This window comes from Erinaceus europaeus, chromosome 7 (assembly GCF_950295315.1).
Source record: "Erinaceus europaeus chromosome 7, mEriEur2.1, whole genome shotgun sequence".
NCBI classification, from domain to species: Eukaryota; Metazoa; Chordata; class Mammalia; order Eulipotyphla; family Erinaceidae; genus Erinaceus; species Erinaceus europaeus.
This window is the reverse complement of record NC_080168.1, coordinates 85,807,497-85,835,065: the sequence shown is the minus strand read 5'-3', so window position 1 is coordinate 85,835,065 and position 27,569 is coordinate 85,807,497. Positions and strand designations below refer to the sequence as shown.

Below are 27,569 nucleotides of genomic sequence, written 5' to 3'. Positions count from 1 at the left end.
GTCAGTACAAACACACCACCACCTCTCACTCACCCACCATTCTCACTACCATCAGAGGGAGCATTTGTCATTCAACTTATGCCATGTCAGTTTCCTCTACCAAGGACAAAGCTGTGTCTTTTTAACAAGCACTTAGCTCAGCCCAGGAGGTGGTAGAGTGGATAAAGTGTTGGATTCTCAAATGTAAGATCCCAAGTTAGAACCCCAGCATCTCCTGTGCCAGATTGATGCTCTAGTTCCTTCTCTTTGCTCTTCCTCCTGCTCCTTCTCTTTCTCTCTCAGAAGCAAATAAATCTTAACAGCAAACAAAAAAGCACTTAGCACTTACCATATGGCAGGTCTTGTGTAATATTTGACTTAACTGAGTGAATTCCCTCAAAATCTTAAAAGGGGGAGAAAGCAGGCAGTGGTATAGCTGGTAGAGAGCACATGTCACCATGTGCAAGGACCTAGGTTTTAGCCTCTGGTCTCTCCCTATCTGCAAGGAGAAAACTTCATAAACAGTAAAGTAGTGCTGCAGGTGTCTCTCTCAGTCTGTCTCTCTCTCTCCCATGCACGCACACCCTTCTCAATTTTCTCTCTCTTTCAAACAAAAAAAAAATTGAAAATGTAGTTAACATTCACCCAAGCAAACTCCAAAATATATTCTCTTCCATTTCTCAGTCTCTACATATGAGAGGAAATATGTCGGTCTGTCCTCCTCTTCCCCCAAACACACAAAGACTGCCTAAATAGGAGCCAATATACTGCCTTGGTTTTGTTGATTTGGTTGCACTGCATTCTTATGGACAACCAGAAAACATGAACTGAATGAAAGTATAGTTGAATGAGGTCAATTAAATTAATAGTAAAAATACAGAAAAATAAATTCAACACGCTAACAAGCTCCATCCAGAAGGCACAGAAGAGCAAACAACCACACTGACAGAAAGCTTCTAGTCTCCTATGCTCTTGGTTCTGTCTTAATGAGCACTTTTTGTCAACATTCAGGCAGACACAGAAGGACTATTTATAGGGCCATTCACTGGAGGGTGCAAAAAATATGAGAATAGAAAATCAATAGGTGGAATATCATATGAATACAATATAAAGGCCTGAGATGAACAGCACTATAACATGGGCAAGATGGGCTGAGAGAAATACAACCTCAGAAATCTCTTTATGGAAAAGAACATCTAAAACAAATAGTAATTCTGCCTTAATCCTTACTGAATTGCTTGACCTTGGACAATTTACATGACCACTTTGAATTTGTATATCAATCTCTATCTACCACTATGCTTTAGAACTACTTTTCATCAAATACACAATTCCTTGTTAAGTAATATTGTCATTACTTCTATAAGGGATTTAAGCTTCTGAAAACTTGATATTAGTCAACAAGGTGACATGATCACTAAAATGTGAGTGCAGGCGTAAATTGCATGAATAGAGATGAAAATCCAGATCATAAATAGAATGAGTTAACTGGCCTCTTTATTGGTCAGAGAATTTTGCAATAGGACTGGATTTCGGGGAACATTCCAAAATGATATAAACACTTAAGAGCAAAATCCTAACTTTGGGCTAGAAAAATTGTTCACCTGTATCATGCATTGCTTGTCCATGTGAGCAACCAAGGTTGGAGCCAGGTCCCTACTGCACTGAAGGGAATGTCAGTGCTGTAGTTACTTTCCTTCTCAGAGCCTCTGTCTCTATCTAAAAACAAGTAAATAGACAAAAAAAAAAAAAAAACATGGTTTACAGTTATTTTTAAAATTATTTTCTACTTTAGCTACTCTCCTCTCTAAAGTGTGTATATCAATACAAGGGATATTTATTTTATAAAAGATGAAAAGGTAAGTAACAGTTCCAGAATTAAGGCTCATATTAGAATAAATAAGAGAAAAGCTGGAGAGTAAGGAGCTTAACAGAGTACAGTCCTAAGAGTAGAGACAGAGTCCATAAATATGACAGTGAACTTCAAAGGGGAGTTCTCATGATCTTAACATGAAAGAAAGGACTGTCTGAATAGTCATGTTAGGAAACAAAAGCAGATGGCACACATGCAAATAAAAGAGAATAAATAGGAAGGGTGAATGACAGGACGATTGAAATATAAAAGGGTCACACTTTAAAGATGTAAAGAAAAGTAATGATGGTAGTAAACATGAAATGAAGGTTTTGATAAGGGGAAGAAGGAGTTAAGGTGTTGTAACCCCAACAGGAGTTTGGGACTATTGGCATACAAATGACAGACATCACCCTGAGGTGGGACAGACAGAAGGGACTTTGAGCAGGTCGCCTCTTTTGGCTGCTGCTTCTTCTCCTGGTCAGAAGCATCTCGATGGAGGTGCCCCAGGTACCCATCATGGCTACTTCTCTTGGGAACTGAACACATGTGACTCTGCTAGCTGGTAAACTTTTAGATACTCTACAGCCATGACCCTTGATGATAATTGCTTATTTTGCCTTTTACCTGTTTCACCCTAATAAACCTTGTATTGTTTAAACCAGTTCCCAGCTCCCGCTGTGAATCCTTTTATGCAGCAGCCCACACTAACCCTTTTTAAGGGACATGAGAATGCCACTGTACCCTTGGAAGTACAGTAGCATTCAAAACACACACACACACACACAAACGCGCACACTCACGCATGTGTGTATGTATGTATTTAAGAATCAATAAGAAAATCAATATTGGTTTTGTGTCAAGTGGATTTTCATCCAAATAATTATGACAAAATCAGCAGTTTTCTTGAAAGATGCAATTCAAAAGCAGGCTATGGGGGTAAAAGGTATTTGAGGGGAGATTCTAAGTATGTCAATAAATATCAAACTTATTAGTACAGTTTTCAAAGATCACTACGATTTTATATTGTACAAATTTCAGGAACTGACATATTTAGAGCTGGTTTCCTAACTCAAATGCTCACTGAAAGAAAAGAGAGCAAGATCTGGGTTCAACTCTCTGGAGCATTCTGCAGTTATCTTGTTTTGACCTGTAGAAAGCACATTTTACAAAAGGAGAAAGGCACCAGGCTGTTTAGAAAAACACCATCTTATTTTAGATTACAGCACTCTGAAGACATGGCATAAAAATCAAATATACATGCTTGCTTTTTGTCTACATTTAACTCAACCAAGGATTTAGTGAAAGCAAGACAAACAGATCTCCTGCTATCATGGATCCTGAAGACCATCTGGAAGGACAGACTTTAACACAACCAAGCACAGACATTAGTTACTATCCTGGGAAAAGAGCACCAAAGTAGTAAATAGCTGGAGGTTCTATTCAAATGTGGAATCCGGCAGAAAGTGGAAACAGAAAATCCATATATAAAAGGAAATTTCTTTTTTTTTTATTAGTGATTTAATGCTGATTTACAAAATTATGGGATAATGAGTATAATTACACACCATTCACACCACCAGAGTTTTGTGTCCCCATTCCCTCCACTGGAAACTGTAATAGTTCTCCCTAGGTCACAGATGTGAGTTGACTATTATTTCTATGACTACCTGCCATATATATATATATATATATATATATATATATATATATATATATGCCAAATATATATATTTATATATGTTTGCTGCCCATTTTATCCCACAGTTCTCCCTTTTCTTCTTTAAACTCACACCCACACCCACTACTACTTCCGAATATCTTTTCTTTTTTCCTCTTCTCTCTGGGTGATGATGGAGTTGGAATTCAGAGCCCTCTGGTCATCTTCCCCTAAAATTTCTCCCCTTCTGGGAGTATGGACCAAAATTCTTTTTTTTTTTTTCCTCCAGGGTTATTGCTGGGCTCGGTGCCTGCACCATGAATCCACCGCTCCTGGAGGTCATTTTCCCCCCTTTTGTTGCCCTTGTTGTAGCCTCAATGTGGTTATTATTATTGCCATTGTTGATGTTGTTCATTGTTGGATAGGACAGAGAGAAATGGAGAGAGGAGGGGAAGACAGAGAAGGGGAGAGAAAGATAGACACCTGCAGACCTGCTTCACCACCTGTGAAGTGACTCCCCTGCAGGTGGGGAGCCGGGGGCTTGAACCGGGATCCTTACGCAGGTCCTTGTGCTTTGGGCTGCATGCACTTAACCCACTGCGCCACCACACGACCCCCCGGACCAAAATTCTTCATGGTGTGCAGAAGGTGGGAGTTTTGGCTTTTGTAATTGCTTCTCCACTGGACTTTCTCCATGGGCATTAGAAGGTTGATCCATACTTCCAGCCTATTTCTATCCTTTCCTAGTGGGGTAGGGGTCTGAAGTTCTGTTAACTACTCTGAGTTGCAACACTACTAAACTACTGATGAAATAAGGTCTAGAATGTGGGCCTAACTTGCAGAAATGAAAAAGAGCACAACTCGCAGAAAAAAAGTAGAATACCTCTGAAGACTATCTAGGGGAAACTTTCAGGGCATTTGAGTTCTGCACACAAGATAAAGAAGAGTTGGGAATCATGTGCAAAACTTGGCCATGGGAATTTCTGGTTGCTTTAATTTGCTCAAACTTAAATGTAATCCCTTTTTTGTTTTCACTTTTATTTTTTTGCGGGGGGAATGTGAATCATAATCCTGTCTCCTAGATCTCTTAAGATGCCAGTTTCACTAAAGATACTCATTTTGACATTATTTCTGAGGTCACTACCAAGAAAAGATATTTGTTCTCTCAACACTTTAGTTTCAAAAGAGAAAGCACATTGTTACCTTTTTTAAAAAAAATTATTTTGAATGTATTTGTCATCGTATTTCGGGAAAGATGTTATCCAACTCAATAATGAATTTCTCTAAGTTTAACATTATCTTAAGTCTTGTGTCAGCTACAATAAGTTTAATGTTATTCACTAATTCGAGATTAAAAGAGTACAGAAGGGACTGGCATAATATCTCACTTGGATAGTGTGGTGCTTTGCCATGTGTGCAACTCAAGTTCTAGCCTGGTCCCTACTGCATTAAATAAAACTTTGGTACTATGGTTTCTTTTGCTAGCTCTGCCTTCTCTATCTCTATTAAAAAAAAAAAAAACACACACACATACACACACACACACACACACACACACACACACACACACACAACATTATAACTAAAGCTGCAATCTCCTGATTAATCTTCCCATTTTCAGCCCAGTTCCTCAGGTGCATGTACCTGGAGCCCTTTCTGTTTTCCTTTCTCCATAGTTAGAAACAATTAATTACTTTTCTTTTTAATTATTTTCCCACTCAATAGTTTATTTAAATAGCATTGAGTCACTTGAGTGATTGGGGGAGGGGACCTTTACTAGTGTTACTTGAGTGCCTATATATAACTTTGCATCTTTCTAGCATTCTTTGATACTATAGAACAGTAACAATAAAAAATAAGGATTTCCAGGACAAAGATAAGTACCTCAAAGCCATAGGTATGCAAGAAACTTTATCCTTGTTTAAGCTAATCCAGGAAGAAATCCTCAAAACTATCTAATAGAAGCTATCACACCATTCATATAGAAGACATTTATTATCATAAACATGATAAAATCATTATCCTTAATAAAAAGTCTCATAGTAACTAACACATATTAGCAATATATCCATTTTTTAACTTAAATTCCATGAGTGTAGGAAGGTTAAAAGAAGTGCTTCTGGGGCAGGGTAGATAGCATAATGGTTATGCAAAGAGGCTCACTTGCCTGAGGCTCCAAAGTCCCAGGTTCAATCCCCCACACCACCATAAATCAGAGCTGATCAGTGCTCTGGTTAAAAAAAAAAAAAAAAAGTGCTTCAGACACACAAATACTGGCTATAGGCACTGATTAACAAATGGACATCCTGGATAAAACCAAGAGCAGGCAGTTACCTTGAAGGCTCTCACCTTTTCTTACTGACATCATCAAACATTCCCTTTGTATTGTTCAGGAATAAACACATGCCTTAGTATATGACCAAGAAGACAGGAACTTAGAAGTAATCTTATGAAACAGACTCACCTCTACATTGGCAGATAAAAGCTTCAGGAGTTTATTCTATTCATTTTATTAGAGAGAGAGATACCAGAGCACAGTTCAGCTCTGATTTGTGGTGCTGCTGGGGATTGAATCTGGAACCTAGGAGCTTCAGGCATGAAAGTGTTTTTGTTGAGCTCTTATGCTGATTCCCCAGCCCTCCAGTAGTTCATTTAAAATCACATTCCAAGTCTATCATGGGAACTAGGAAAGAATCAATAAATTCTAGTCAGGACTAGTACTTATTTGACTTGCAGGATTTTGAGAGGGAGAGAGATAGAGAGACACCAGCAGCCCTGCTTCATCACTCATGAAGCTTTTACCCCTACAGGTGGAGACCAGAGGCTTAAACCCAGTTCCTTTTGCACTGTAATGTGTGTGCTTAGCCAGGTGTGCCATCACGTGGCCCCACTTGCAGGGCTTAGATATACTACAAAGGTATACATATCTAGAAATTAGCACTGAGATGTGAAGTTTCTCTTTTTTCATTTATCCAGTCATAAAGATTTCCTACTGAATAATGGTTGTGTGGTGTTGACATTCTTCCCAGAGTCCTCAGATGATCCACATTCCATGAAGTTTTCTCTTCCAATTCCATCTAAGGATTCTTTGGCCTTTATGCTACTTACTGCCTGAAGGGGCCAATTTTTAGCCAAAGCCACATATACCATACAATAAACAAGGAGAACTTTGTGAAATTAAAGATAAATCATAGGCAAGAGTCTATAAAAAGCTTTCACTGGAGGTAACTTTATGTCAATAGAATTTTTTTTTCATGACCTGTCCATCTTTTAATTTTTATTACTATTTATTTTTTACTGGCAACAGTCTTATCACTGAGGCTGAATGCCAGCACTATGAATCCACTGCTGTGGGATTTTTCCTATTTTAGTTGGATAGGACAGAGAGAAATGGAGAGAGAGAGAGAGGAGAAAGAGAGAGAGAGGGAGAGAGAGAGAAAGAGAGAGAGAGAGAAGAGAGAGACACCTGCAGACATGCTTCACTGCTTACGAAGTTTCCACCCTTGTAGGTGGGGAGCTAGGTCTCGAACTCAGATCCTCATGCATGGTAATGGGTACACTCAACTGGATGAGCCACCACCTAGCCCCTGACCTGTCCATCTTTTAACTATGACTATAGTATGACTTCATCTGTTGTCAACACACACACATACACACACACACACACACACACACACACTATATTCTACAAGTTAAAGAAAATGAAACCCAAATTTCCCCTCCTGGAGAAGCTGGGGTTGCTTCTTCCTTTTCTGGCAGATTTGATTTTGTTACCTTGGGACCTACACCACTGAGGTCAATTTCACAGGGCAGGTCTGTGCTTCTCCTAGAAGACACCACATAATACCCTGTGGCCAGAATAGACTCTGTGACGCTACAAGTGTTGCACTGAGTCCCAGTACTTCTCAAGGTTTTGATCAAACTGAGGGCTACTCTTGGTTATTTATTTATTATTTGTGTTTTTGTTAATGAACAGTTGTTTAGCCTTCCCGAAAAAAGATTATATACAGTCAACAATATTTATACACCTTTCCCATATTTGGGAGCTACTCTCTTCCTTGATCCAACTTTCTGGTCCTTTTTCCAACCATGACATCATCTCCCCAGTCAATAACTAGGATCCACCTGCATTGCAGATTTCAGGCTCAGGGGAAAACAAACAAACAAACAAAAAACTAGTATAGCCACAGGCCCTTTGGAATATAACTAAAATATGGCAACTAGTTATCCACAGAATGGAGCCCCGCCAACTCTTCATCTGCACTACTCCAGCCTTTAGGTTCACGATTAGCCAACAACTTGTTTGGCTTTATATGTTAATTCTCTTTTCAACCACCAGGTTCCAGATGCTACCATGATGCCAACCAGACTTCCTTGGACAGATGACCCCACCAATGTGTCCTGGAGCTCTGATTCTCCAGAACCCCGCCCCACTAGGGAAAGAGAGAGATAGACTGGGAGTATGGATCGACCTGTCAACACCCATGTTCAGCGGGGAAGCAATTACAGAAGTCAGACCTTCCACCTTCTGCATCCCACAATGACCTTGGTTCCATACTCCCAGAGGGTTCAAGAATAGAAAAACTATCAAGGGAGGGGATGGGATACAGAGTTCTGGTAGTGGGAATTATGTGGAGTTGTACCCCTCTTATCCTATGGTTTAGTCAATGTTTCCTTTTTACAAATAAAAAAATTTTTAAATGAATAAAAGTAAGACATTAGTAAGACATCCTAGGAACTTCTTTGCACATGCAAAAGGACTTAGTTTATTATTATTATTATTACTGATTTAATAATGATTAACAAGATTGTATAACAGGGGTATAATTCCATACAGTTCCCACACCAAAGTTTGTGTCCCATCCCCTCCACTGAAAACTTCTCTATTCTATATCTCTGGAAGTATTGACCAAAGTTCTCTGTGGGGTGCAGGAGATGGAATGTCTGGCTTCTGTAATTATTTCTCTGCTGGACATGGATGTTGGCAGGTCGATCCATACCCCCAGCCTGTTTCTATCTTTCCCTAGTGGGGCAGGGCTCTGGAGAGGTGAGGTTCCAAGATGCGTTGGTGAGGTCATATGCCCAGGGAAGTCATGATGGAGTAACAGTAGGGTTTTGATTAAATTGTCAGACTACAGATTTAAGAATGATTGATACCAGTGACTTCTGTTAGAAATAAGATTTGTGTTCTCATAATTAAGCCAGAAAAACCTAAATTCTGTATGTAACGTGTCTCCTATTCAGCATTAATTAACAGTTCCTAGTCTAGCTCTAAGTCAATCAGAATGCCATCTCCCATTTGAGATGTCCAAACATGCACAGAAACTGCCTAACTGACTTTTGGTGAGAATAAGATAAGGGTCTACAGCCTGAATCAAACCAGAGTGCAAACAGAAGAATGCCTTGTGGACTCAGGCAGTACCACACTTGGATGAGAGCACATGTTACAAGGAACAAGAGCCATGGTTTGAGCCCCTAGTCCCTGCCTAAGGGGGAAAGCTTCATGGATGATGAAGGTGCAGGTGTCTCTCTCTCTCTCTCCCTCTCTCTCTCTCCTTCTCTTTTTCCCCTCATTACCTCCCCCACCCTCTCAATTTTCCTGTCTCCATCCAATAAATAATGATAAACTAACAATAATAATAATAGAAGAAATAAATAGAATGATGCCTTGGTACTCAGCACTCAGAATACAGGCCAGCTGAGCACTCACTGCTTTTCCCTAGACCTGTTCTGCCTCCTCCCCAAACCTCTTGCAGTGGCAGATTTTCATCAGGAATGTTCCCCACTTACCCTTCAATTTACAAATCAAACAAACAAACAAAAAACTAGTATAGCCACAGGCCCTTTGGAATATAACTAAAATATGGCAACTAGTTATCCACAGAATGGAGCCCCGCCAACTCTTCATCTGCACTACTCCAGCCTTTAGGTTCATGATTAGCCAACAACTTGTTTGGCTTTATATGTTAATTCTCTTTTCAACCACCAGGTTCCAGTTGCTACCATGATGCCAACCAGACTTCCTTGGACAGACGACCCCACCAATGTGTCCTGGAGCTCTGATTCTCTGATTGAAAAGAACTCAGACTCTGAATAATGCACCATGTGACATAGAAAGGGAAATTAGAGAACTCTTAATGAGGTCTCACAGTCCAGTCCCCTCCTAGCTCCTTGAGCATCAGCATGGAGACCCCCAAAAAGAACAGTCATACCAGACCCAGCAGTATCTGAATGTGCCTGGGTGGGGGGTGCTGCAGGACGCCCCTGACTCTCACTGTGCATTCATTCACCACAATTTCCCCTTTCTAAATGAAAGTGGAATTCCCTCAGCTCTATGATATTAAAAATTATTTTCATTTTAGGGAATATGGCAAGCAAGATAAAACATACCAAGAAAGAGAATTTATGAGCTGCTTCCCGGACACCTGGGCTACAATTCTTGCACTTGTCACCCCTGTTGACAAGTTTAAAATAAAACCATGATTTTTATGTTTAGGTCCACAGATATTTTTCCAGGAATTTCCTTTAAATTCATTTTTTTTCTCCTCTGGCAAGAAGAATTAACACAAGATGAGCAATAAATTTATTTACTGGGTTGCTTAGATTCATTTGGAAAAGAAAAATGTGTATCTTGACTTGAAGTGATGACTCACTTTTGTCAAAAGAAGGATGTGTGACTTGGGCGGTGCCAGTCAGTTTCTGTTTAAGACAGCTGGAGGGCAAGGCCATGACTCTCCATGCCTAATTAGCAAAGATGCCACTGCCAAGAAATCATATATAAAACTCATGCCACTTTGCTCATTTCTATCTAAACATATTTTATGACAGAAATCTGCAAACTTTGTCCATTCATTCAAGAGACATTTCATGAGACCTACCATGCCAGTGTCCCATAAAAGGATGAAGAAGGCCAAGTAATGGATACACCCTTTAATATGTTTTTTCTCAGTGTGAAAGACATGCTATAGAAATGGATAAAAATATTCTCAGTGGAGAACTAAGGACAAACCGAAAAGAAAAAGAAAAAAACACCAAAGACAATACACCTTATTGAAGGCTTGATGTGATGCTCTTATCTCCAATACAAAAATGAATATGTTGGGATTTAGAAAAGTTAATTAACTTTCCCAGCAAATGAGAAGTGGCATTGATATTCAAGTGGACTAGTCTACTCTATCCTGTTTGCTCTTCCCAACTTCCTGAGCTGTTTTTGAAAAACAAATAAAGTAAGATCTTGTACTGAAAGCATTGTTGGTACAGATGAAGGAAATATACAGATAAAATAAGCACTACAACTCAATGTAAATGGGGAGGGGGTAGGTGATGGTAATTTTAAAGAGGCTTTGCAGTTGGTGTCAAGTAGGAAAAAATCTCATGAAAGAGATAATTTTATGCTGACACTTCTCCAAGGATGAATTTATTCTATCCAAAACTGTAATTGATCACTTTCAAGTGCTTCACACTATGCATGGTGCATAGTAAGCATGCAATAAATAACAAAATCATTGACTTATTGAATGAGTGATGCTGTAGGTGAAAAAAAAAAAAAAACATGGGAAAGGTAGCCAGGGAGATAGTTCAGCTTGTAAAGAATAGCATAATTAATGTTCCCAGTTTAAATCATCATCATCGTCGTCGTCGTTGTCGTAATAATAATAATAATACACTACTAAGGAAATGCATATATAAAGACAAGACTGACTTAAGTCACCAATGTATACTAGAACCCCACCTCTCCAGATCCCTGACCTACTAGGGAAAAATAAAAACAGGCTGGGAGCATGGATCAACCTGCCAATGCGCATGTTCAGCAGAGAAATAATTACAGAAGCCAGACCTTACACCTTCTGCACCCCATAATGATTCTGGGTCCATGCTCCCAGAGGGATAAAGAACAGGAAAGCTTCTAATGGAGAGGATGGGATATGGAACTCTGGTGTGGGAATTGTGTCGAATTGTACCATTCTTATCCTATGGTCTTGTTAATCATTATTAAATTAATTTTAAAAATTCTAATAATTTTTTTAAAAAGAATAACTTTAGGAAGTTCAGTCCACGTCCCTTTTGCAAACTGGAAGAGGTTGGGAAGAGGAGTACCTGAAGGGACCAGGAGAGGTAGACTATGGGGGATCCTACCTACCTGTGTTTATGTAGCTGAACATTACAGGTTCAAGCCCTGGTTTCTACCTGCAAGGCGAAAGCTTCACAAGCAGTGAATCAGTGCTATAAGTGTCTTTTCCTCTCCTTTTCCCTCTCTCTTTACATCTCTCCTTCTTCCTCTCTCCCTATCTCTCTCGATTTCTCTGTCTCCATCCAATAAATAAACAAATAAATACATACATAAATAGTCTAAAAAGAAGTTGAACTACAATCTCACTGAAAATGAGGGGACTTTCCATCACTGGAATAGCATGAAGTGAGTATGTAAGATCATCATGGCCCACAAATGTAAAGGGTTCCATTCACTTTATGTTGCTATTATTATTTTAATTTTTATTTACTTTATTTTCATAAGACATACAGAGAAAGAGAGAGAGAGAGAGAGAGAGCAAAGCACTGCTCAGCTCTGGTTTATGGTGGTGTTGGGGATTGAACCTGTAACCTCAGAGCCTCAGGCATGAGGGTCTCACCCCTTTTATGTTTTATTTGGAGAGTATACATATCGAATGGAGCAAATCACAGCCCAGACAAGGTAAATGAAAGGCACTGCACACAGTCAATGAACCTCTTTAACCAGCATTGGGACAAGTGCCTAATTACTGCAATGAGAATCCCAACTCCTAACTACACAACGAGGGAAAAAGGAAATGCTTATAGAAGACTTACATTCCATCCACAAGCATTTACATGCATTCATGACCACACTTAAGTGAAGTGACCAGAGGGCTCAAACTCTTAGGATCAGGGGTTTCTCAGAGGGGCTTGGGAAAATGGGAAAGGAGGAATCACTGACCAATAAGCAGAGTTTCAGTACTGCAAGATGAAAAAGATCCAGAAATCACATAGGTAACACTACTCTACACTCTAAGATAGTTATGCCACATAATTATTACTATGTGATATATATCATATAATATCACTATAAGGTGATAATATATTTTCTGTGTGGCTATCTAGAAAAAGCCCCACTTTACAAGAAAAAAAGAGCACTTATTGTCAAAACTACCTGGGGACAAGAGATCATATAGGAACTCCATCTGAAACCACTGCCCCCTGTAGATAGAGAGGACACTCAGTTAATTAAACCTAGTAACAAGAGCTGTATTCATGAGGTATATACAGCATTACACACAATATGCATCTAACTGCCTTGGCTTTTCCCAGAGTAATTATTCACAAGTTAACTCATGCCAGGAGCATACAACACAGCTAATGAACAAACTACTGCTTTTTTCCGATGATCTACATGAGGAAAGTTTATTGGCACAACTTAAGAACTAGTATTTCAAACTCTGTAGAAGTGGGCCATACTCTGACAACACAGTATTAAACACTATCCTTCAGCCACTCACCCCAACCCCCATAAATCATACCCAGTTTATAAAAACAAACAGACAAAACAGTTACTGGTAGCTTTTATGCAAACGAGAACTTTTTTTTTCCCCTCTAGGATTATCGCTGGGGCTTGATGCCTGCACTATGAATCACCACTCCTTCAGCTACTTTTTTTTTTAGTTTTAATTTTTTTGATAGGAGAGAGAGAAATTGAGAAGGGAGGGGAAGATAGAGAGGGGAGAGAGAGAAAGAGAAAGATAGACACCTGCAGACCTGCTTCCCCACTTGTGAAGTGACCTCCCTGCAGGTGAGGCTTGAACCTGGATCCTTAAGCAGGTCCTTGCACTTCGTATTATGTGAGCTTAACCTGGTGAACCACTGCCTGCCCCTCCCACCCCTGCCCTCATGCAGATGAGAATTAACAACCCTCTTTATTGCTGTGTAGACAGCTATTTTTAGTTTTTCTTGTTTAAACACATAGACCTTTTCAAGTTAATGTGCATCGTTGAAATTTTTTAACCAAATCATTTTACTGAGGAAATAATTATTTAAAGTATGGTTGTTGACTCCTCTTCTCCCTGTGATAGGTATCTGTAAAATATTCCCACTTCCAACTTAGGCTCTTTTTCTCCAGGGTAAATTGGAGATCCCAACACCCTCTCCACCGCCTTCCATCTCCTTCTCCTCCAGAGTCTTTTGCTTTGGTACAATACTCCACACCCAGTCCAAATTTCACCTTAGAACACACAAACTTATAAAAAACAAAGAAGAAAAATCATATCACACCTACAAAATATGAAAGAGGTGATCTTACATCAACATCATATAACTTGAGGCTCTGGTAAGATTCCAGACTACTCAAGTCTGAACATTATTTGTGGGCTTGAAGGAAGTGTTCACATTCAGAAATAAAAATGTGACAGGGTTCAGGGCCAAAATTAAATTAGAAATCTACAAAGCCCCAGATGTATATAGGTGAAAAAAGTTGGTTGGGTTTCTGGTAAGATGCCTTGCAAGTACCACAGGTCTTCAAATAAGACTATTTCATTCAACATCCTTTTATTATATTGTTTGTGAGGAAAGAACTATTCCTACCAGGGCCACATCTATATGGAATTTGTGCTTTTGCAATGTCTGCATGTGTGTATGGTTTGGAGGTGGAGAGACAGGATGCCTCTAGGCACTTTTGTTTCTGTCCACATCCCCAAAAATGTGTGTTTCAAGTTCACTGATATGTTTAAATGGTCCCAGTATTAAGGGCAGGCAAAATAACTCACCTGGATAGTGTGCCTGTTTTGCCATGTGCACAACCTAGGCCAACATTGGAGAAAGCTTTAGTATATGGTCTGTCTGAAAAAAGCCAGCCTAGGATAGTGGAATCTCAACAATGATAAAAATTGAAATTATTATTATTTTTTCTTACAGGAGCATTGCTCAGCTCTGGCTTATGGTGGTGCAGGGACTGAACATGGGATTTGGGAGCCTCAGGCATGAGAGTCTGATCACATAACCATTTTGCTATCTCCTCCTGCCCTGACAAAAAGTTAAAATTAAATTACAATTGAAAATAAATAAGTGATCCCAGTCTGATTTAGTGCACAAAGGCCCAGAATTGGAATAAACAAGTTAGAAATGAATGAATATGAATTATCGATGCTAGAAAGGCTTGGTGTCTGTTTAGAACTCTGGTGATATTCTTGCAATGAAGAACTTGTCACAGAACCTTAACTCTTGTTACTTAGCTAATAATGAAACTGGCCATGTAATATGTCATTTTGCTTACAGTTCAGGTTCCCAGGAACTTACTGAAGACACTGAGTGAGAACTTACCATAACTTAGCTCTACATTAACTGCACAACACTAGATATTTATGGCCTGGGCAATTCACAAATTTCTTAAGCAGAATTTCCACCTTCACATTAAAAGTATCAAAAATTCAACTAAATAGTAAGCAACCTGTGCTGAACAAGCAACACTATATAGACATATTTTCATAATTTAAGGCATCTGCTAGCCATGCACTCAAGCACAAAAAAGTTACAGGACAACTGACCCCATGCCACAAGTCTTAAAAGATACCCTGAATGTCCTTCTTCACCAGCTGCCCAAAGGCAATCTTGAAATCGGATATGCCTTTCACATTCTCACATGTTGTGCGTTCTTCTTTTTAATATTTTATTATATGCTTATGTTTTGGAAGCCTACATGCCAGTACTTCACAAAATACAATGCCAATAATGGGGCTATTAAACACAAAAACTCTGAAAATTATCCCTCAACCATCTTCTCTTTGTCCCTCTCCCCTCCTGCCTGATACTCAGCCTCTCTCCAGTATTTGCACACCTCAAACCAGGTTTTCTCTTGACTTCAGATTGGGTCTCCTGAAGAACGACACCTCATATGCTTGCACTGGTCAGAAATGTGCCATGACTCTCCAGTGAGCAACAGATTAAGCATAAATGGGTCTTCGAATGAATATAGGATGATCTCATTCATAGGCAGAAGTTGAAAAACAAAATCAGAAGAGGAAACACTGAGCAGAATCTGGACTGGAGTTGATATATTGCACTAAAGGAAAAGACTCTGGGGTTGGGGGTGGGGGAGAGATACAAGAACACAGGTTCTGGAAAAGAATGACAGAAGCCCTAGTGGGGGTTGTATTTTTGTGTGGAAAACTGAGAACTGTTACGCATGTACAAACTATTGTATTTACTGTCAACTGTAAAACATTAATCCCCCCAATAAAGAAAAAAAATAAATCATACACACACACACACACACACAAAGAATGGGTATTCAATTATTTTTTTTATTTCAGGACTGTTCTTTTTAAGTAAAAATATTTTTATTTACTTATTTTGGATAGAGACAGGGAGACATAAAGAGGGGAGGATGAGAGAGGGTGAAAGAGGGATTCCTGCAGTATAGCTTCACCCCTTGTATTACTTCCTCCACTGCAGGTGGGGACTGGGGACTTGAACCCAGGTCCTTGTGCACTGTGATGTGTCTGTACAATCAGGTGTGCCACCCTGAAACCCCAATACAAAAAAATCATATAAGTTAAGGACACTGCGGGGGGGGGGGCACTAATAGGAGGGAGTTGAGAGGCTGTTGAGGACCCAGTGCATGATGGAAGAGGAGGACCTCAGTTGGTAGTGGGAATGGCATGCAGACATTTGACACACCTAACACTACCAGCTTCTTCCAACATGAAGACCCCAAATTTCATCTGCTATACTCTTACCTTTAGATTCCTGATTATTAAACAATTTTTTCTGCTTTATATCTTAATGCTTTTCAGCCATCAAGTTGCAGACGCTACCATGATGCCAACCTAACTTCCCTGGGTAGAGGACCTCACCAATGTGCCCTGGAACCTCACCTATCCAAAGTTCTGCCCCACTAAAGAAAGACAGAAACAGGCTGGGAGTATGTTGAATCCCATGTCCAGCATGACAGAAGCCAGACCTCCCACCTTCTGCACCCCACAAAGATTTTTGGTTCATACTCCCAAAGGGATAAAGAATAGGGAAGCTTGCAGTGCAGGGGATGAGATACAGAACTCTGGTGGTGGGAATTGTATGGAATGGTACCCCTCTTACCCCACAATCTAGTCAATCATTATTAAATCACTAATAGAATTAAATAAAAAATAAATTGTACTCATGACAATATCTGTCTTATAAAACATTAATTTATTTAGTAAAAACAATTAAAAAAATACTGCAATAACTTAAGAGAACAATCTTACATATGATCCAAATAATATAAAGAGGTAAAATAGCTTATTATTGAAGACAAATGCTGATCCTATTTAGTTGTATCATGTATATAGCTCAAAGGATTGAATATAAATACTTCCTCCATATCTTAAAAATAAGGTAAATGTTATTGCCTTTTAGGGGATTAACATCTGAAGCAACTCAAAATGGATATAGAGTCCTCTTTAACAGAGACAAGTGGTTTATAGGCCAAGAAGATACAAGACAGTGGCAAACCTGTTAACACTGCAATCCCAAGCTACTAATAAATCACTTTACACTACATCACTTCCATTCCGGTCACATGAAACAGAACTTGGTTACCAGCTCAAATACACTGCAAAAGAAGCTGGTATAACCCCCCTAGCTGGCAGGCTAATGCAAAACCATCAGTCTGTGCTGCCACATAGTTCAAACAAAGTTACAAGCAATTAAACCAGAAGGGGGGTTCTCTCTACTGTTAAAGTCTCTTCCAAGAATAAAGATGTTTTCTTTCTTCCTTTCTTTCTTTCTTTCTTTCTTTCTTTCTTTCTTTCTTTCTTTCTTTCTTTCTTTCTTTCTTTCTTTTTTTGACAACTGTTGACCTTTTATTTTCCTGCCTTTCACAGGTCAGAAGACATTTGGTCTTCAACATCCATGTCTGAAGCACAACAGATGATGTCATGAATATTTCCCCTTTCCTTTGTGGCCACAGATATCCTTCCAACTCCCAGCTGTCATGTTTCTGGTGAAGAATCTATAGTTGAGACAGCTTACTAGATAAGGTATACTTCCTAGATTGGTCTGTGTTCAAACCCTGGCACCGCATAGGAACACCTCAGCCCAGGAAGGGTCCAGTGATATGTGTGTTCTCTCAGTCTCTCTCTCTCTCTTTCTCTCTCCCTCCCTCCCTCCCTTTTTTACCTCTTTCTTTCTCATTAAAAGAATGAAATGTTAGCCTAGGAGTAGTAAAAATATGCATGTACAATGTCTCAACACAGGGAAAAAAAGAATCCATGTACAACTCTTAAGTGTCAGGCATAATAATTTTAGGGCAGTGTGATAGGTTGTGCACATAAATGATTCACATTCTCTGTATAAAATACATGTGTACCCTTGCTTTGAGCCTAGTGAAGAATGTTCTGGAAAATGAAGACCAGACACTGCTCTGGTAAGAGTAAATTCTATATAGACAAAAATTAGATTTATAGCACCAAAGAAATAATGTTTTTTCAGTGATGACAAATGAAAGACAAGAGATAAGACTTGTAACATAAAACTAACCTTAAGGCAGTTTGGCAGGAACCAGAACTATAAAAACTTCCATTTTTTTTTTAATTCTTTTCAACTGCCTATAGCGAAAAAGGAATTTGATCCTGTTCCAATAGCAAATGTTTGTTTTATGTACTTTAGGCCAAAGAAATCGAAGCACCCTTATAAATCCTCTTTCTCCCACCCATGAACAGGTTAAAGACAATGTTTAAACCATTTTGTACAGCACATAGTACATGGTACTATTCAAAGCATGGTAAGTAATGCTAAATATTCCATATACGGCTGGATGTTACTCCAACCCAGTAATTGCACAAGAAACAATTAGCGGAATTCATTAACAAAAAAATTTTATACACCAAATTTAAATTTTGCTTTTATGAAGTAGCTCTACACATATTGATATGCAAGGAATTCAAAGGTCTGCTTTAAATGTAAAACTTAAGATTCAAAACTTGTAAGTAACATTGTTATTTGTTGAAAGGGAATAGGAAATAAAAGTAAATATTTGTATAGTCTGTAAATACTCCACATGGGCCTCACATATACATGATTTTGCCATTCCAGGACTGCTTTCTACTTCAGAATGAAGTAAGTGCATATAGTGGAAAGTGGAAGGACCATGGCAAGGATCCTGGTTCCAGACCCTAGTTTCCCACCTGCAAGGGGGTCACTTCACAAACAATGAAGCAGGTCTACAGGAGTCTCTCTGTCTCTCTCCCTCTCTATCTTCCTCTCCTGTCTCAATTTCTCTCTGTCTTATCTAATAAAATGGAAAAATTAGCCACCAGGAACAGTGGATTCCTAGTGCTGGCACTGAGCCCCAATGATAACCCTGGAGGCAAAAAAAAAAAATTAATCTTCTTATAAGGCCATTGATCATATTGGGTGACAGCCCATACCATCAATGCAATTTGATTATATCTCCTGCTTCAAAACAAGTTCACATTCTAAATACCTGAAGATGAAACTTCAACATATATATATATAATGTTATTATTATTATTAATTATTTAACAAAAAAGAGATACATTGGTGGAAGAAATGGAAATAAAATTTATTCAGAAGAATATAAAGCTAGATATTTTTGAAGATTTATTTATTTATAAAAGAGAGAGAGAGAGAGAAAAAAGCCTGAGTATCACTTTGACACATGTTCTGCAGAGGATCAAAGTTGTGGCCTCATGTTTGAGAGTCTAATATCTTACCAACAGTGTCAAATTTCAGGTCACTAGGTTTTTACAAACTATATTAGTAGGTAATCAAGGCCATTATATATCATTAAATGGGAATTTCAGGTGTTTTATAAATTCAGAGGCAGTGTACATATTATATTTTATTGGCCATCAATTTTTATCTGCTTGAAATTTTATCCATAGGGATATGTATGTTGTTAAATTTTACAGCTAAACTAAAGCAAACAAGAAATCCAACTGAAACTTTTAGAGACAGAACATCTTTCTTTTGCTATGACACGTCATTCTTGAGAGTCATAGTTTCTAGTTCTTAGTTACTACAGTAAATACATAACTAAATGTGGGGCATAAGAAAGGAAATAGTATAAGTAAGATAGAGAACATCAATATTGCAAATTAATAACTCAAGTAAACAGAGACTAGAATAAACATATTCAATCAATCATGAAGTATTTTTTCAGATGTCCTACCTACAGTCCTGTCCAATATCTCTCTCGACCTATACCTGATCCCTTCCTTTTTCCACTCTTTAGTGAACCCACTCTACCCAGCTCGCTTAAGCATAGCCTACAGAATACAACTAAAACTCTACTTACCCTAGCATGCTAGGAAATGAGTCAGTAATGAGCCCTCTTCTGATTGACCTTTGACTACTCAAGAGTTCATCATAAGGAATTGATAAGTATTTTTTTAGGAATTTTTTTCCCACTCAAACAGTGAGACATGATTCTTTACTTTTCAACTCCTATGCCTCAGCTAGCTCCTCTCTATACCTATGCTAATACATCCAAGATCCAAAAGAAACTCAGACATTTCCCTGAGGTCATTACAAGGCTGTTCAGCATGTTCCCTCTGACAGGCTTGTACCTCTGCACCTGTCATTTTGATTAACTGTCTTCCTACTGATGGGAGCCCTTTGAGTCTTTCAGGAATGTTTAAAGTTCATTTACTGTTTTCTGTGTGCAGTGCCTCCCCACCTTTTGCATGAGCTTCCTGTTGCAAGGACCACAAACACAATCCTGCCTGAAAATAATGGGACAGAATAGATCACTGGAAGCTCTAAACACACACACACACACACACACACACACACACACACACATTATTTAGATGAACAAAGAAAACAAGATGTGGACTGTAAATTGCAAGTTTACAAATTAAAGGAATAATAGTTATGTGGCAAAATCACAAACAAATGCACAGAAAGTCTATCTCCAAAAGTCACACATTACAGGGTGTACACCTGCCACAGACAAGAGCTATCCTTATGTATCCAATTTATTTCATGCAATTCTCTACAATGTTCCATGCTAGAAAATTCCACTGTTTTAAAACTATACTCACATTTTTAAATTGCTGAATTGAAAACATTAACATAATGCCTCGGACTCTATCTACCTCACCCTCTCAATCACAACTGGTTTAGATTCCCTTCACATCTACTCATTAGTCTCCACAATCTATAATCATTGCCTTGCTTTTCTATCCCTTAAAAACAGAGAAATACAACAAAAGCAAATGTGTCACCAATTCTGAACCCAAACAAGGTACAGTTATCAGGAACCTAGACTGAGCCCCATTCTACTAGACCATTACTACAGTCTCACTGAGTCAGAAGATAATCCAGGGACAAATCAAGTGAGAAAACATGGAGAGTCCAAATCAGGTTATCATGCAGAAAGACAGACAGGAAAAGCAGACAACAGGTACCAGGTTGCAAGGTCCAGTTCTTGTAATTTTTTGCATTGTATTGTTACTTCTTTGTTCTTACTTTTTTAAATATTTTAATTCTTTTTTAAAACTTTTATTATTAGATAGAGACAGAGAGAAATTGAGGGGAAGGGAAGATAGAGATGGAGAGAGACAGAGAGATACCTGTAGCCCTGCTTCACTACTCGTGAAGCTTTTCCCCTGCAGGTGGGGACCAGAGGCTTGAACCCAGGTCCTTGCGCACTGTAATGTGTGTGCGCTTAACCAGGTGCCCCACAACCTGGTCCCTGTTCTTACTTTTAAAAATAATTTGTTGGCTCAAAAAATAGCTCACTTAGGTCTAGCCTCCACTGCACTATATGAAAAAGTCAGTCCAGAGCAAGGAAGTCACAACAACAATAACAATAACAACAAATAGTAATGATAATAATTTGTTAGCTAAGCTAATGGTCAAGTTCAATGTCATTTATAACAGCACAATCTTCAAAGCTGACAGATTTGAGAAGCACTTTGATGATTTCTGGACAAGCATGATTAACTGGAATTCAATTGAGGTCTAACATACAATTTACTATAAATACAGGTCAGAGAGGAACTTACTAGATGATTCCCTTCCAAAGCAAACAGATATATTCCAGATTGTGATACATCCCACCAAACAAATGTAATGGTCTTCTCAGGAATCAGTATCATGAAAAAGAAGAAGGGGGGCATATCTGAAGTGCTGGAGATTCAAGAGACACAAGCATCAGGTGCAAGTCATAGATCCAGATTAACTCTTAATATGGCAAACCAGAGTTCAATTATAATGTGGAAATTTTTCAGAAAAAAATTTTATGTGAATTGGTACCAAATTAATTAAGGAATTAATTACTACTTTTGGTTGTACAATGATTTTGTCTACAAAAAATAGTTATTTTGAGATATCTACTGAAAAAGAGGCAGAATATGAGAGCTGGAATTTACATTAAAACATCTGGATATAAAATGTGATTTATTCATTTAAGATTGGGTTGTTAATCTACCTCAAGGATTGACAACTTTTTTTTTTTGTAAAGGGCAAGGGCAAGGTAGTAAATATTATAGGTCTCACAGGCCATATGGACTTTTGCATTTTCTTGACCTTCTTATTGTAGCACAAGAACAATCATCAACAATACACAGAGGAATATGCACAACTGTCTCCTTAAAGTTATATTTATAAAAACAGGGGCCTACAATCCATAGTTTGCTGATACCAGGCCTATACCTTCATTTAAAAGTAAATGTTGGACTCAAAGCAAATAGCATACTTTGTCACAATATGCAATATGCATTACCTTAACCTTTTAGTTCTTTTTTTTTTTTTCTTTGCATTTGGAATAGCAACAGCATATGGTTCCTATTCACTTTGAGAGTCATAACATCTGCCAACTGGTTTTCCTATACAGCTAGTTTTTTCTCTATCATGTAACTCAAACCAAAGATCTTACTTTAAAAAAAAAAGAGCTGGGGATACAGCTTTTGGGCATAATGATTCTGCATAAGTCTTTCATGCCTGAGACTCTGAGATCCCAGGTTCAGTCCCCAGGACCACCATAAACCACAGCTGGGCAGTGTACACTATAACGTGTTCTCTATTGGGTGCATAACTGCTTAGCCCCTCATTGATTTAAAAAAATATTTTACTGATTTTATTTTAATGTGTGATACAGAGAGAAAGTACAGAGAAAGAGGCCAGAGCACTGCATAAAGATTTCTCACTCCCAAACTGATTAGCACTTGATGGACTTTGGAAGTGGAAAAGGCAGTGGACTCAGGGCTGGGTAGTGGTACATCTGGTTAGCATATATAAAAATGCAAAAGGACCCAGGTTTGAGCCCCCAGTCCTCACCTGCAGGGGTAAAGCTTTGTGAGCAGTGAAGCAGTGCTGCAGGTGTCTCTGTATCTCATCCTCTTTATCTCCCCCTTCCTTCTTGATTTCTGATTGTCTTTATGTTTACTACTCAGTATCTCCTAGTTCATATTCCATGAGGATTAAAAAACACAAGTTCCTAGCTCAGCACATCAGTATTTCGGTACTTTACCAAATTACACTGCACACACTCAGGTCCTCAGAGGGTTCATGTAAAATAACTTCAGTGGCTAAGTCACTGGGAAAATGGGGCTCAGTTAAATTGCAAAGGTAAGGTTAGTAACTCTTATAGGTAGGTACAGTTGCCATTAAATGGATGTGTCTATCTAGATACTTCTAAATGAACATTTCAAGAATGGTCCCCATAGTCTTGGGTTTCTCTCCAAGATGGAGTTGGTAAAAACAGAAGTCAAGATAAAATATGCAGAGGCTTTATTTAAGTTGCACCACTGGCTTGAGACTGGCTATCAAAAGTTTTCCTATAATAGAAAACTCTAGTCTAGTCATTTCTGTTTTACCATTGAAACTGCAGGTAATATATCTTTATAGAACATGGGATATCATGAAATTTGACTAGACTTAGTTCTTGAAAGGATTTTATAGAGAGGGTCAATAAAAAAGTAATAAAAAGGCACTTTATATATAAATTCATTAATAAGAGGAAACCTAAATCATGACTCATATTTTTAGATTTAAAAAAAACAGAATTAAGACAGTTCATAAAAATGTTGAAAAAGGAATGGGTTGAGCAGGATGGGAATGTACAGACCTGCCAAGTCTCAAGGTCATAAAAGTAGCTGAAGTAAAATACAAAGCTATATACAAGATCACATTTTTTTCATATGAACGTATTTTATCATTCACACTGGGTAGTAAAGTAGAAAACTTATTTAAAAAATCACATTATAGTTTTGTAATATATTAAATATATTATTTCAGAATCTTAATTTAAATTGACCAGGAATCAAAAGAGAGAGAGAGCAAGAGAGGACAACTGTTACGTCTTATGTCTTAGAAAGTGGTTTATAGAAATAGGCTGTTTTTGAAATATCAGCTTTTAAGCTGTATAATGACCCTGTACATAATGAGTATATTGTTAGAAGTACTGTTGGATTTTTACAATAACATGGCCCTGAAAAATTATGTAAATTTTTCCAGAGGAGGGGAGACTTATCTCTGCCACAATTCTGCTGGAAAGATTTATTAGTGAGAAATAAGATCACGGGAGGGCCAGCGAGACAGCCCTTCCTGGATAGTTTGCTTACTTTGTCATGGGTATGACCCAAGTTAGGAGCCAGCACCTACCACACTGAAAGACACTTACATGCTATATTGTCTTTCTTTCTGCCTCTCTCTGTCTCTCTACCTGAAAAAGTCAGTCTGGAGTAGTTGAAACCTCAGTGAAGCACTGCTCCCCCCAAAAAAAATCAGAGGTATCTATAACCTATTTAATACAATAAGCTTGCAATTATGTTGGCGTTTTCTTATAATAGAAATTAAGAAGACAGCTATAAAATAGGTTGTATCAGTCTGGAAATCGGGCAGCTTTGCATTAGGCATTGCTTACCTAAAAAGCTGAACATTTTGTTTTAATGGGGAAGTAGCAATTTCTACGGGCAGCTAGAAAACTTGATCTCAGGGGCTGGGTGGCAATGCACTGAGTTAAGTGCACCTAGTATGAAGTGCAAGGATTAGGGTTTGAACCCCCAGCTCCCCACCTGCAGGGGGGTCACTTCACAAGTGGTAAAGCAGGTCTGCAGGTGTCTCTCTGTCACTCCCTCTCTCTATCTTCCCCTCTCCTCCCAATTCTTTTCTTTTCTTTTTTTTTCTTTTTTGCCTCCAGGGATACTGCTGGGGTTCAGTGCCTGAACTAGGAATCCACTGCTCCTGGAGGCTATTTTTTCCCTTTTATTGCCCTTGCTGTTCATTGTTGTTGTTATTTTTATTGTTGCTGCTGCTGTCATTGTTATTGGATAGGACAGAGAGAAATCGAGAGAGAAGGGGAAGACAGAGAAGGGAAGAGAAAGATAGACTCCCGCAGACCTGCTTCCTGGCTTGTGAAGCAAGCCCCCTGCAGGCGGGGAGCTGGGGGCTCAAACCGGGATCCTGATGCCAGTCCTAGTGCTTTATGCCATATGCGCTTAATCCACTATGCTACCGCCTGGCCCCTCTCTTCTCAATTTCTCTCCATCCTGTCCAATGAAAGTGAGAAAAAAATGGCCAATAGGAGTAGTGGGTTCGTAGTATAAGCATCAGGCCCCAGCAATAACCATGGAGGGGAAAAAAAGAAAGAAAGAAAGAGAGAGAGAGAGAGAGGGAGTGAGGGAGGGAGGAAGGCAGGCAGGCAGGCAGAAAGGAAGGAAAGAAGGAAGGAAGAAAACTTAATCTCTATCCTTCACCTGTGATATTCAGTCAGGCACCTCATAACAACTATTTTTGTTTGGTCCTCTTTCCACCCCTACTTTACATCTTCTCTACCCCATATTTTGCTCTCTTGTTCCTTGACCTCCTTATAGGTCTCCTACCAGACAACTCTGCTTCCAATCTCGTTACTGTCAACCCAACTGGTACCTATACTGAAGATCTGACAGCACCACTCCTCTTTGGGGGCACTTTTCTTGGCTTCCTACTGCTGTAAGACTAACAGATGGTTCAAAAAGTCTTTCCTGCACTGGCTCTACCATTCCAGTTCAAACATACCCCCTGCCTCACATCATCTGCCCTAACAGCAACCACTTAGCAGTTTCCTCCACAAATCTATTTTCCTGTTAACTCCCTTTCCAATATATTCCACTCACTGCATGAACACTTCACAAGCTAACCCGTCTATTCTACTAACTTTTAATATCCTTGCTTTCTGGAAAGACTTCCAAACCCTTTTTGATCCACAATACAATATAATGCTAGATCACAGAGACAAACTTAAGCCTTTTTTCTTGTTGGAAAACGGGGATGCTTATATTTTACCTTGTGCACCGAACTCACAGGTGAAAAATCAACATGATTTAAAGGCTTTACCTCCCCAGATAAAACAATTACTAAGGTAAGATAAGAAGGGAGAAGGTAGTCACAAAGAACTATGAAAGATGGCTTCCAAAGAGCACATCTAGGTAATTAAGTTAAATTAAATCAAATTAAATTAAACAGAATATTAGAGAAGCATTATCTGGGAAATTACCCACTTCAAACAATTTAAGGATAGAATATAGGCTGGGAGTTTGAAGCACACATTCCTCTCCACTGACAAATGATTAAGAACATTTAAGAACCAGAGACTGGTTCCTTCCTGGCTTGTCTGACTGGTGTTATTCTGACAACGTAAGCAGAAAATCTTTGGAAAACATAGGTTCCACAAGCAAATCGAAAGTCAACCTGAAAAAAGCACTTGAATATTTACAAAATGCTGAAAGGGCAAATGGCCTATTCTATGGCATCTTTGCTTGAATGGCAACATATCTCCTCATAGCTAGCAATTGAGATCCACTAGTTATGAGGCATATAGTCATCTTTCTTAAGACAAGTCACTGAGGAAAGTGTTCCTTAGTATTACTTAATTGGGAAAGTTTTGTTTTCTAAGATCAGAATAAAATTCATGCTCAAGGGGCCAAGTAGTGGTGCACCTGATTGAGTGCACACTTAAAAAAAATTATTAGTGATGTAATATTAATTTAAAAAATTACAAGATAACAGGGTTATAACTCCACACAATTCCCACCACCAGAATGCTTAATCCCCAATCCCTCCACTGTAAGCTACAGCAGTTCTCCTAAGGTTGTAGATATGCGTGAACTATTATTTCTACAACTTCCCGTCTATTTTATATACATTTGCCCATTTGTTTTAAGTTCAATCTTCTCTTCCTTTCCAAGTCACATATAAACCTATTACTACATCCAAATGCCCCTCCCATTTTCCCCTTCTCTCTCTGGGTCCTGATGAAGTTAGAGTTCAGAGTCCTCTGGTCATCTTTACCCTATCATTTCTCCCCTCACTGGGAGTATAGATCCAAATTATTTGAGTGCACACCTTATCATGGGCAAATACCTGAGTTCAAGCTCCCCAGCCCCCACCTGCACTGGGGAAGCTTGACAAATAGTGAAACTATGCTGCAGGTGTCATTCTTCCTCTTTCCTACCTCTCCCCCTCTCAATTTCTGTCCTATCAAATGAAAAATTAAATTCATTCATGCTAAAAGTTACTATAGAGTTATTCATAAGCCCATGGTGTATATAAGGGGAGAAAGTGATTTTTAATCATAATTCTGTCTCTTTATTACCATGCTTTTGTAAAATAAACCAGGGATTGTCAAGAGAAATGGCAACTACAGGGGTCAGGTAGTGGTGCACCAGGTTAAGTGCATATGGTACAAAACACAAGGACCCACACAAGGATCCTGGTACAAACCCCTTGCATTCCTTCCTGGAGGGAGGTTGCTTCACAAGCAGTGAAGCTGGTCTGCAGGTGTCTTTCTTTTCCCCTCTCCATCTTCACATCCCCTCTCAATTTCTCTCTGTCCTATCCACTGTGGGTAAAATAAATAAATAAATAAATAAATAAATAAATAAATAAATAAATAAATGGCTGCCAGGAGTAGTGGATTCATAGTTCTGGCACAGCGGCCCAGCAATAATCCTGGAGGCGAGAGAGAGAAAAATGGCAACTGCTGAAGTACACAGGGCATTTTGTTATGCATAGTGCTTAATAATGTGTAAATAAAAGGACCTGGGTTGTGGGTGAGAGTGCCTGCAGGAAATTTGCAGAGGGAGATAT

At 38.8% G+C, this 27,569-nt stretch overlaps 1 protein-coding gene across 7 annotated transcripts in view; it reads right to left on the bottom strand.

Annotated features, from left to right (window-relative positions):
* LHFPL6 (LHFPL tetraspan subfamily member 6) overlaps window positions 1-27,569 on the bottom strand; it is a 294,740-nt gene that overhangs the window by 173,583 nt on the left and 93,588 nt on the right. For 5 of the 7 annotated variants that reach the window (XM_060194900.1, XM_060194897.1, XM_060194898.1 and 2 more), the window contains exon 3: window positions 21,506-21,577. The exons of 1 other annotated variant lie outside the window; for it this stretch is intronic. In XM_060194900.1, the coding sequence (XP_060050883.1) occupies window positions 21,506-21,577 (72 nt within the window). Of the gene's footprint in view, window positions 1-5,962; window positions 6,175-21,505; window positions 21,578-27,569 lie in introns of those variants that run through there. One more of the 7 variants, XM_060194902.1, reaches the window with a different exon arrangement.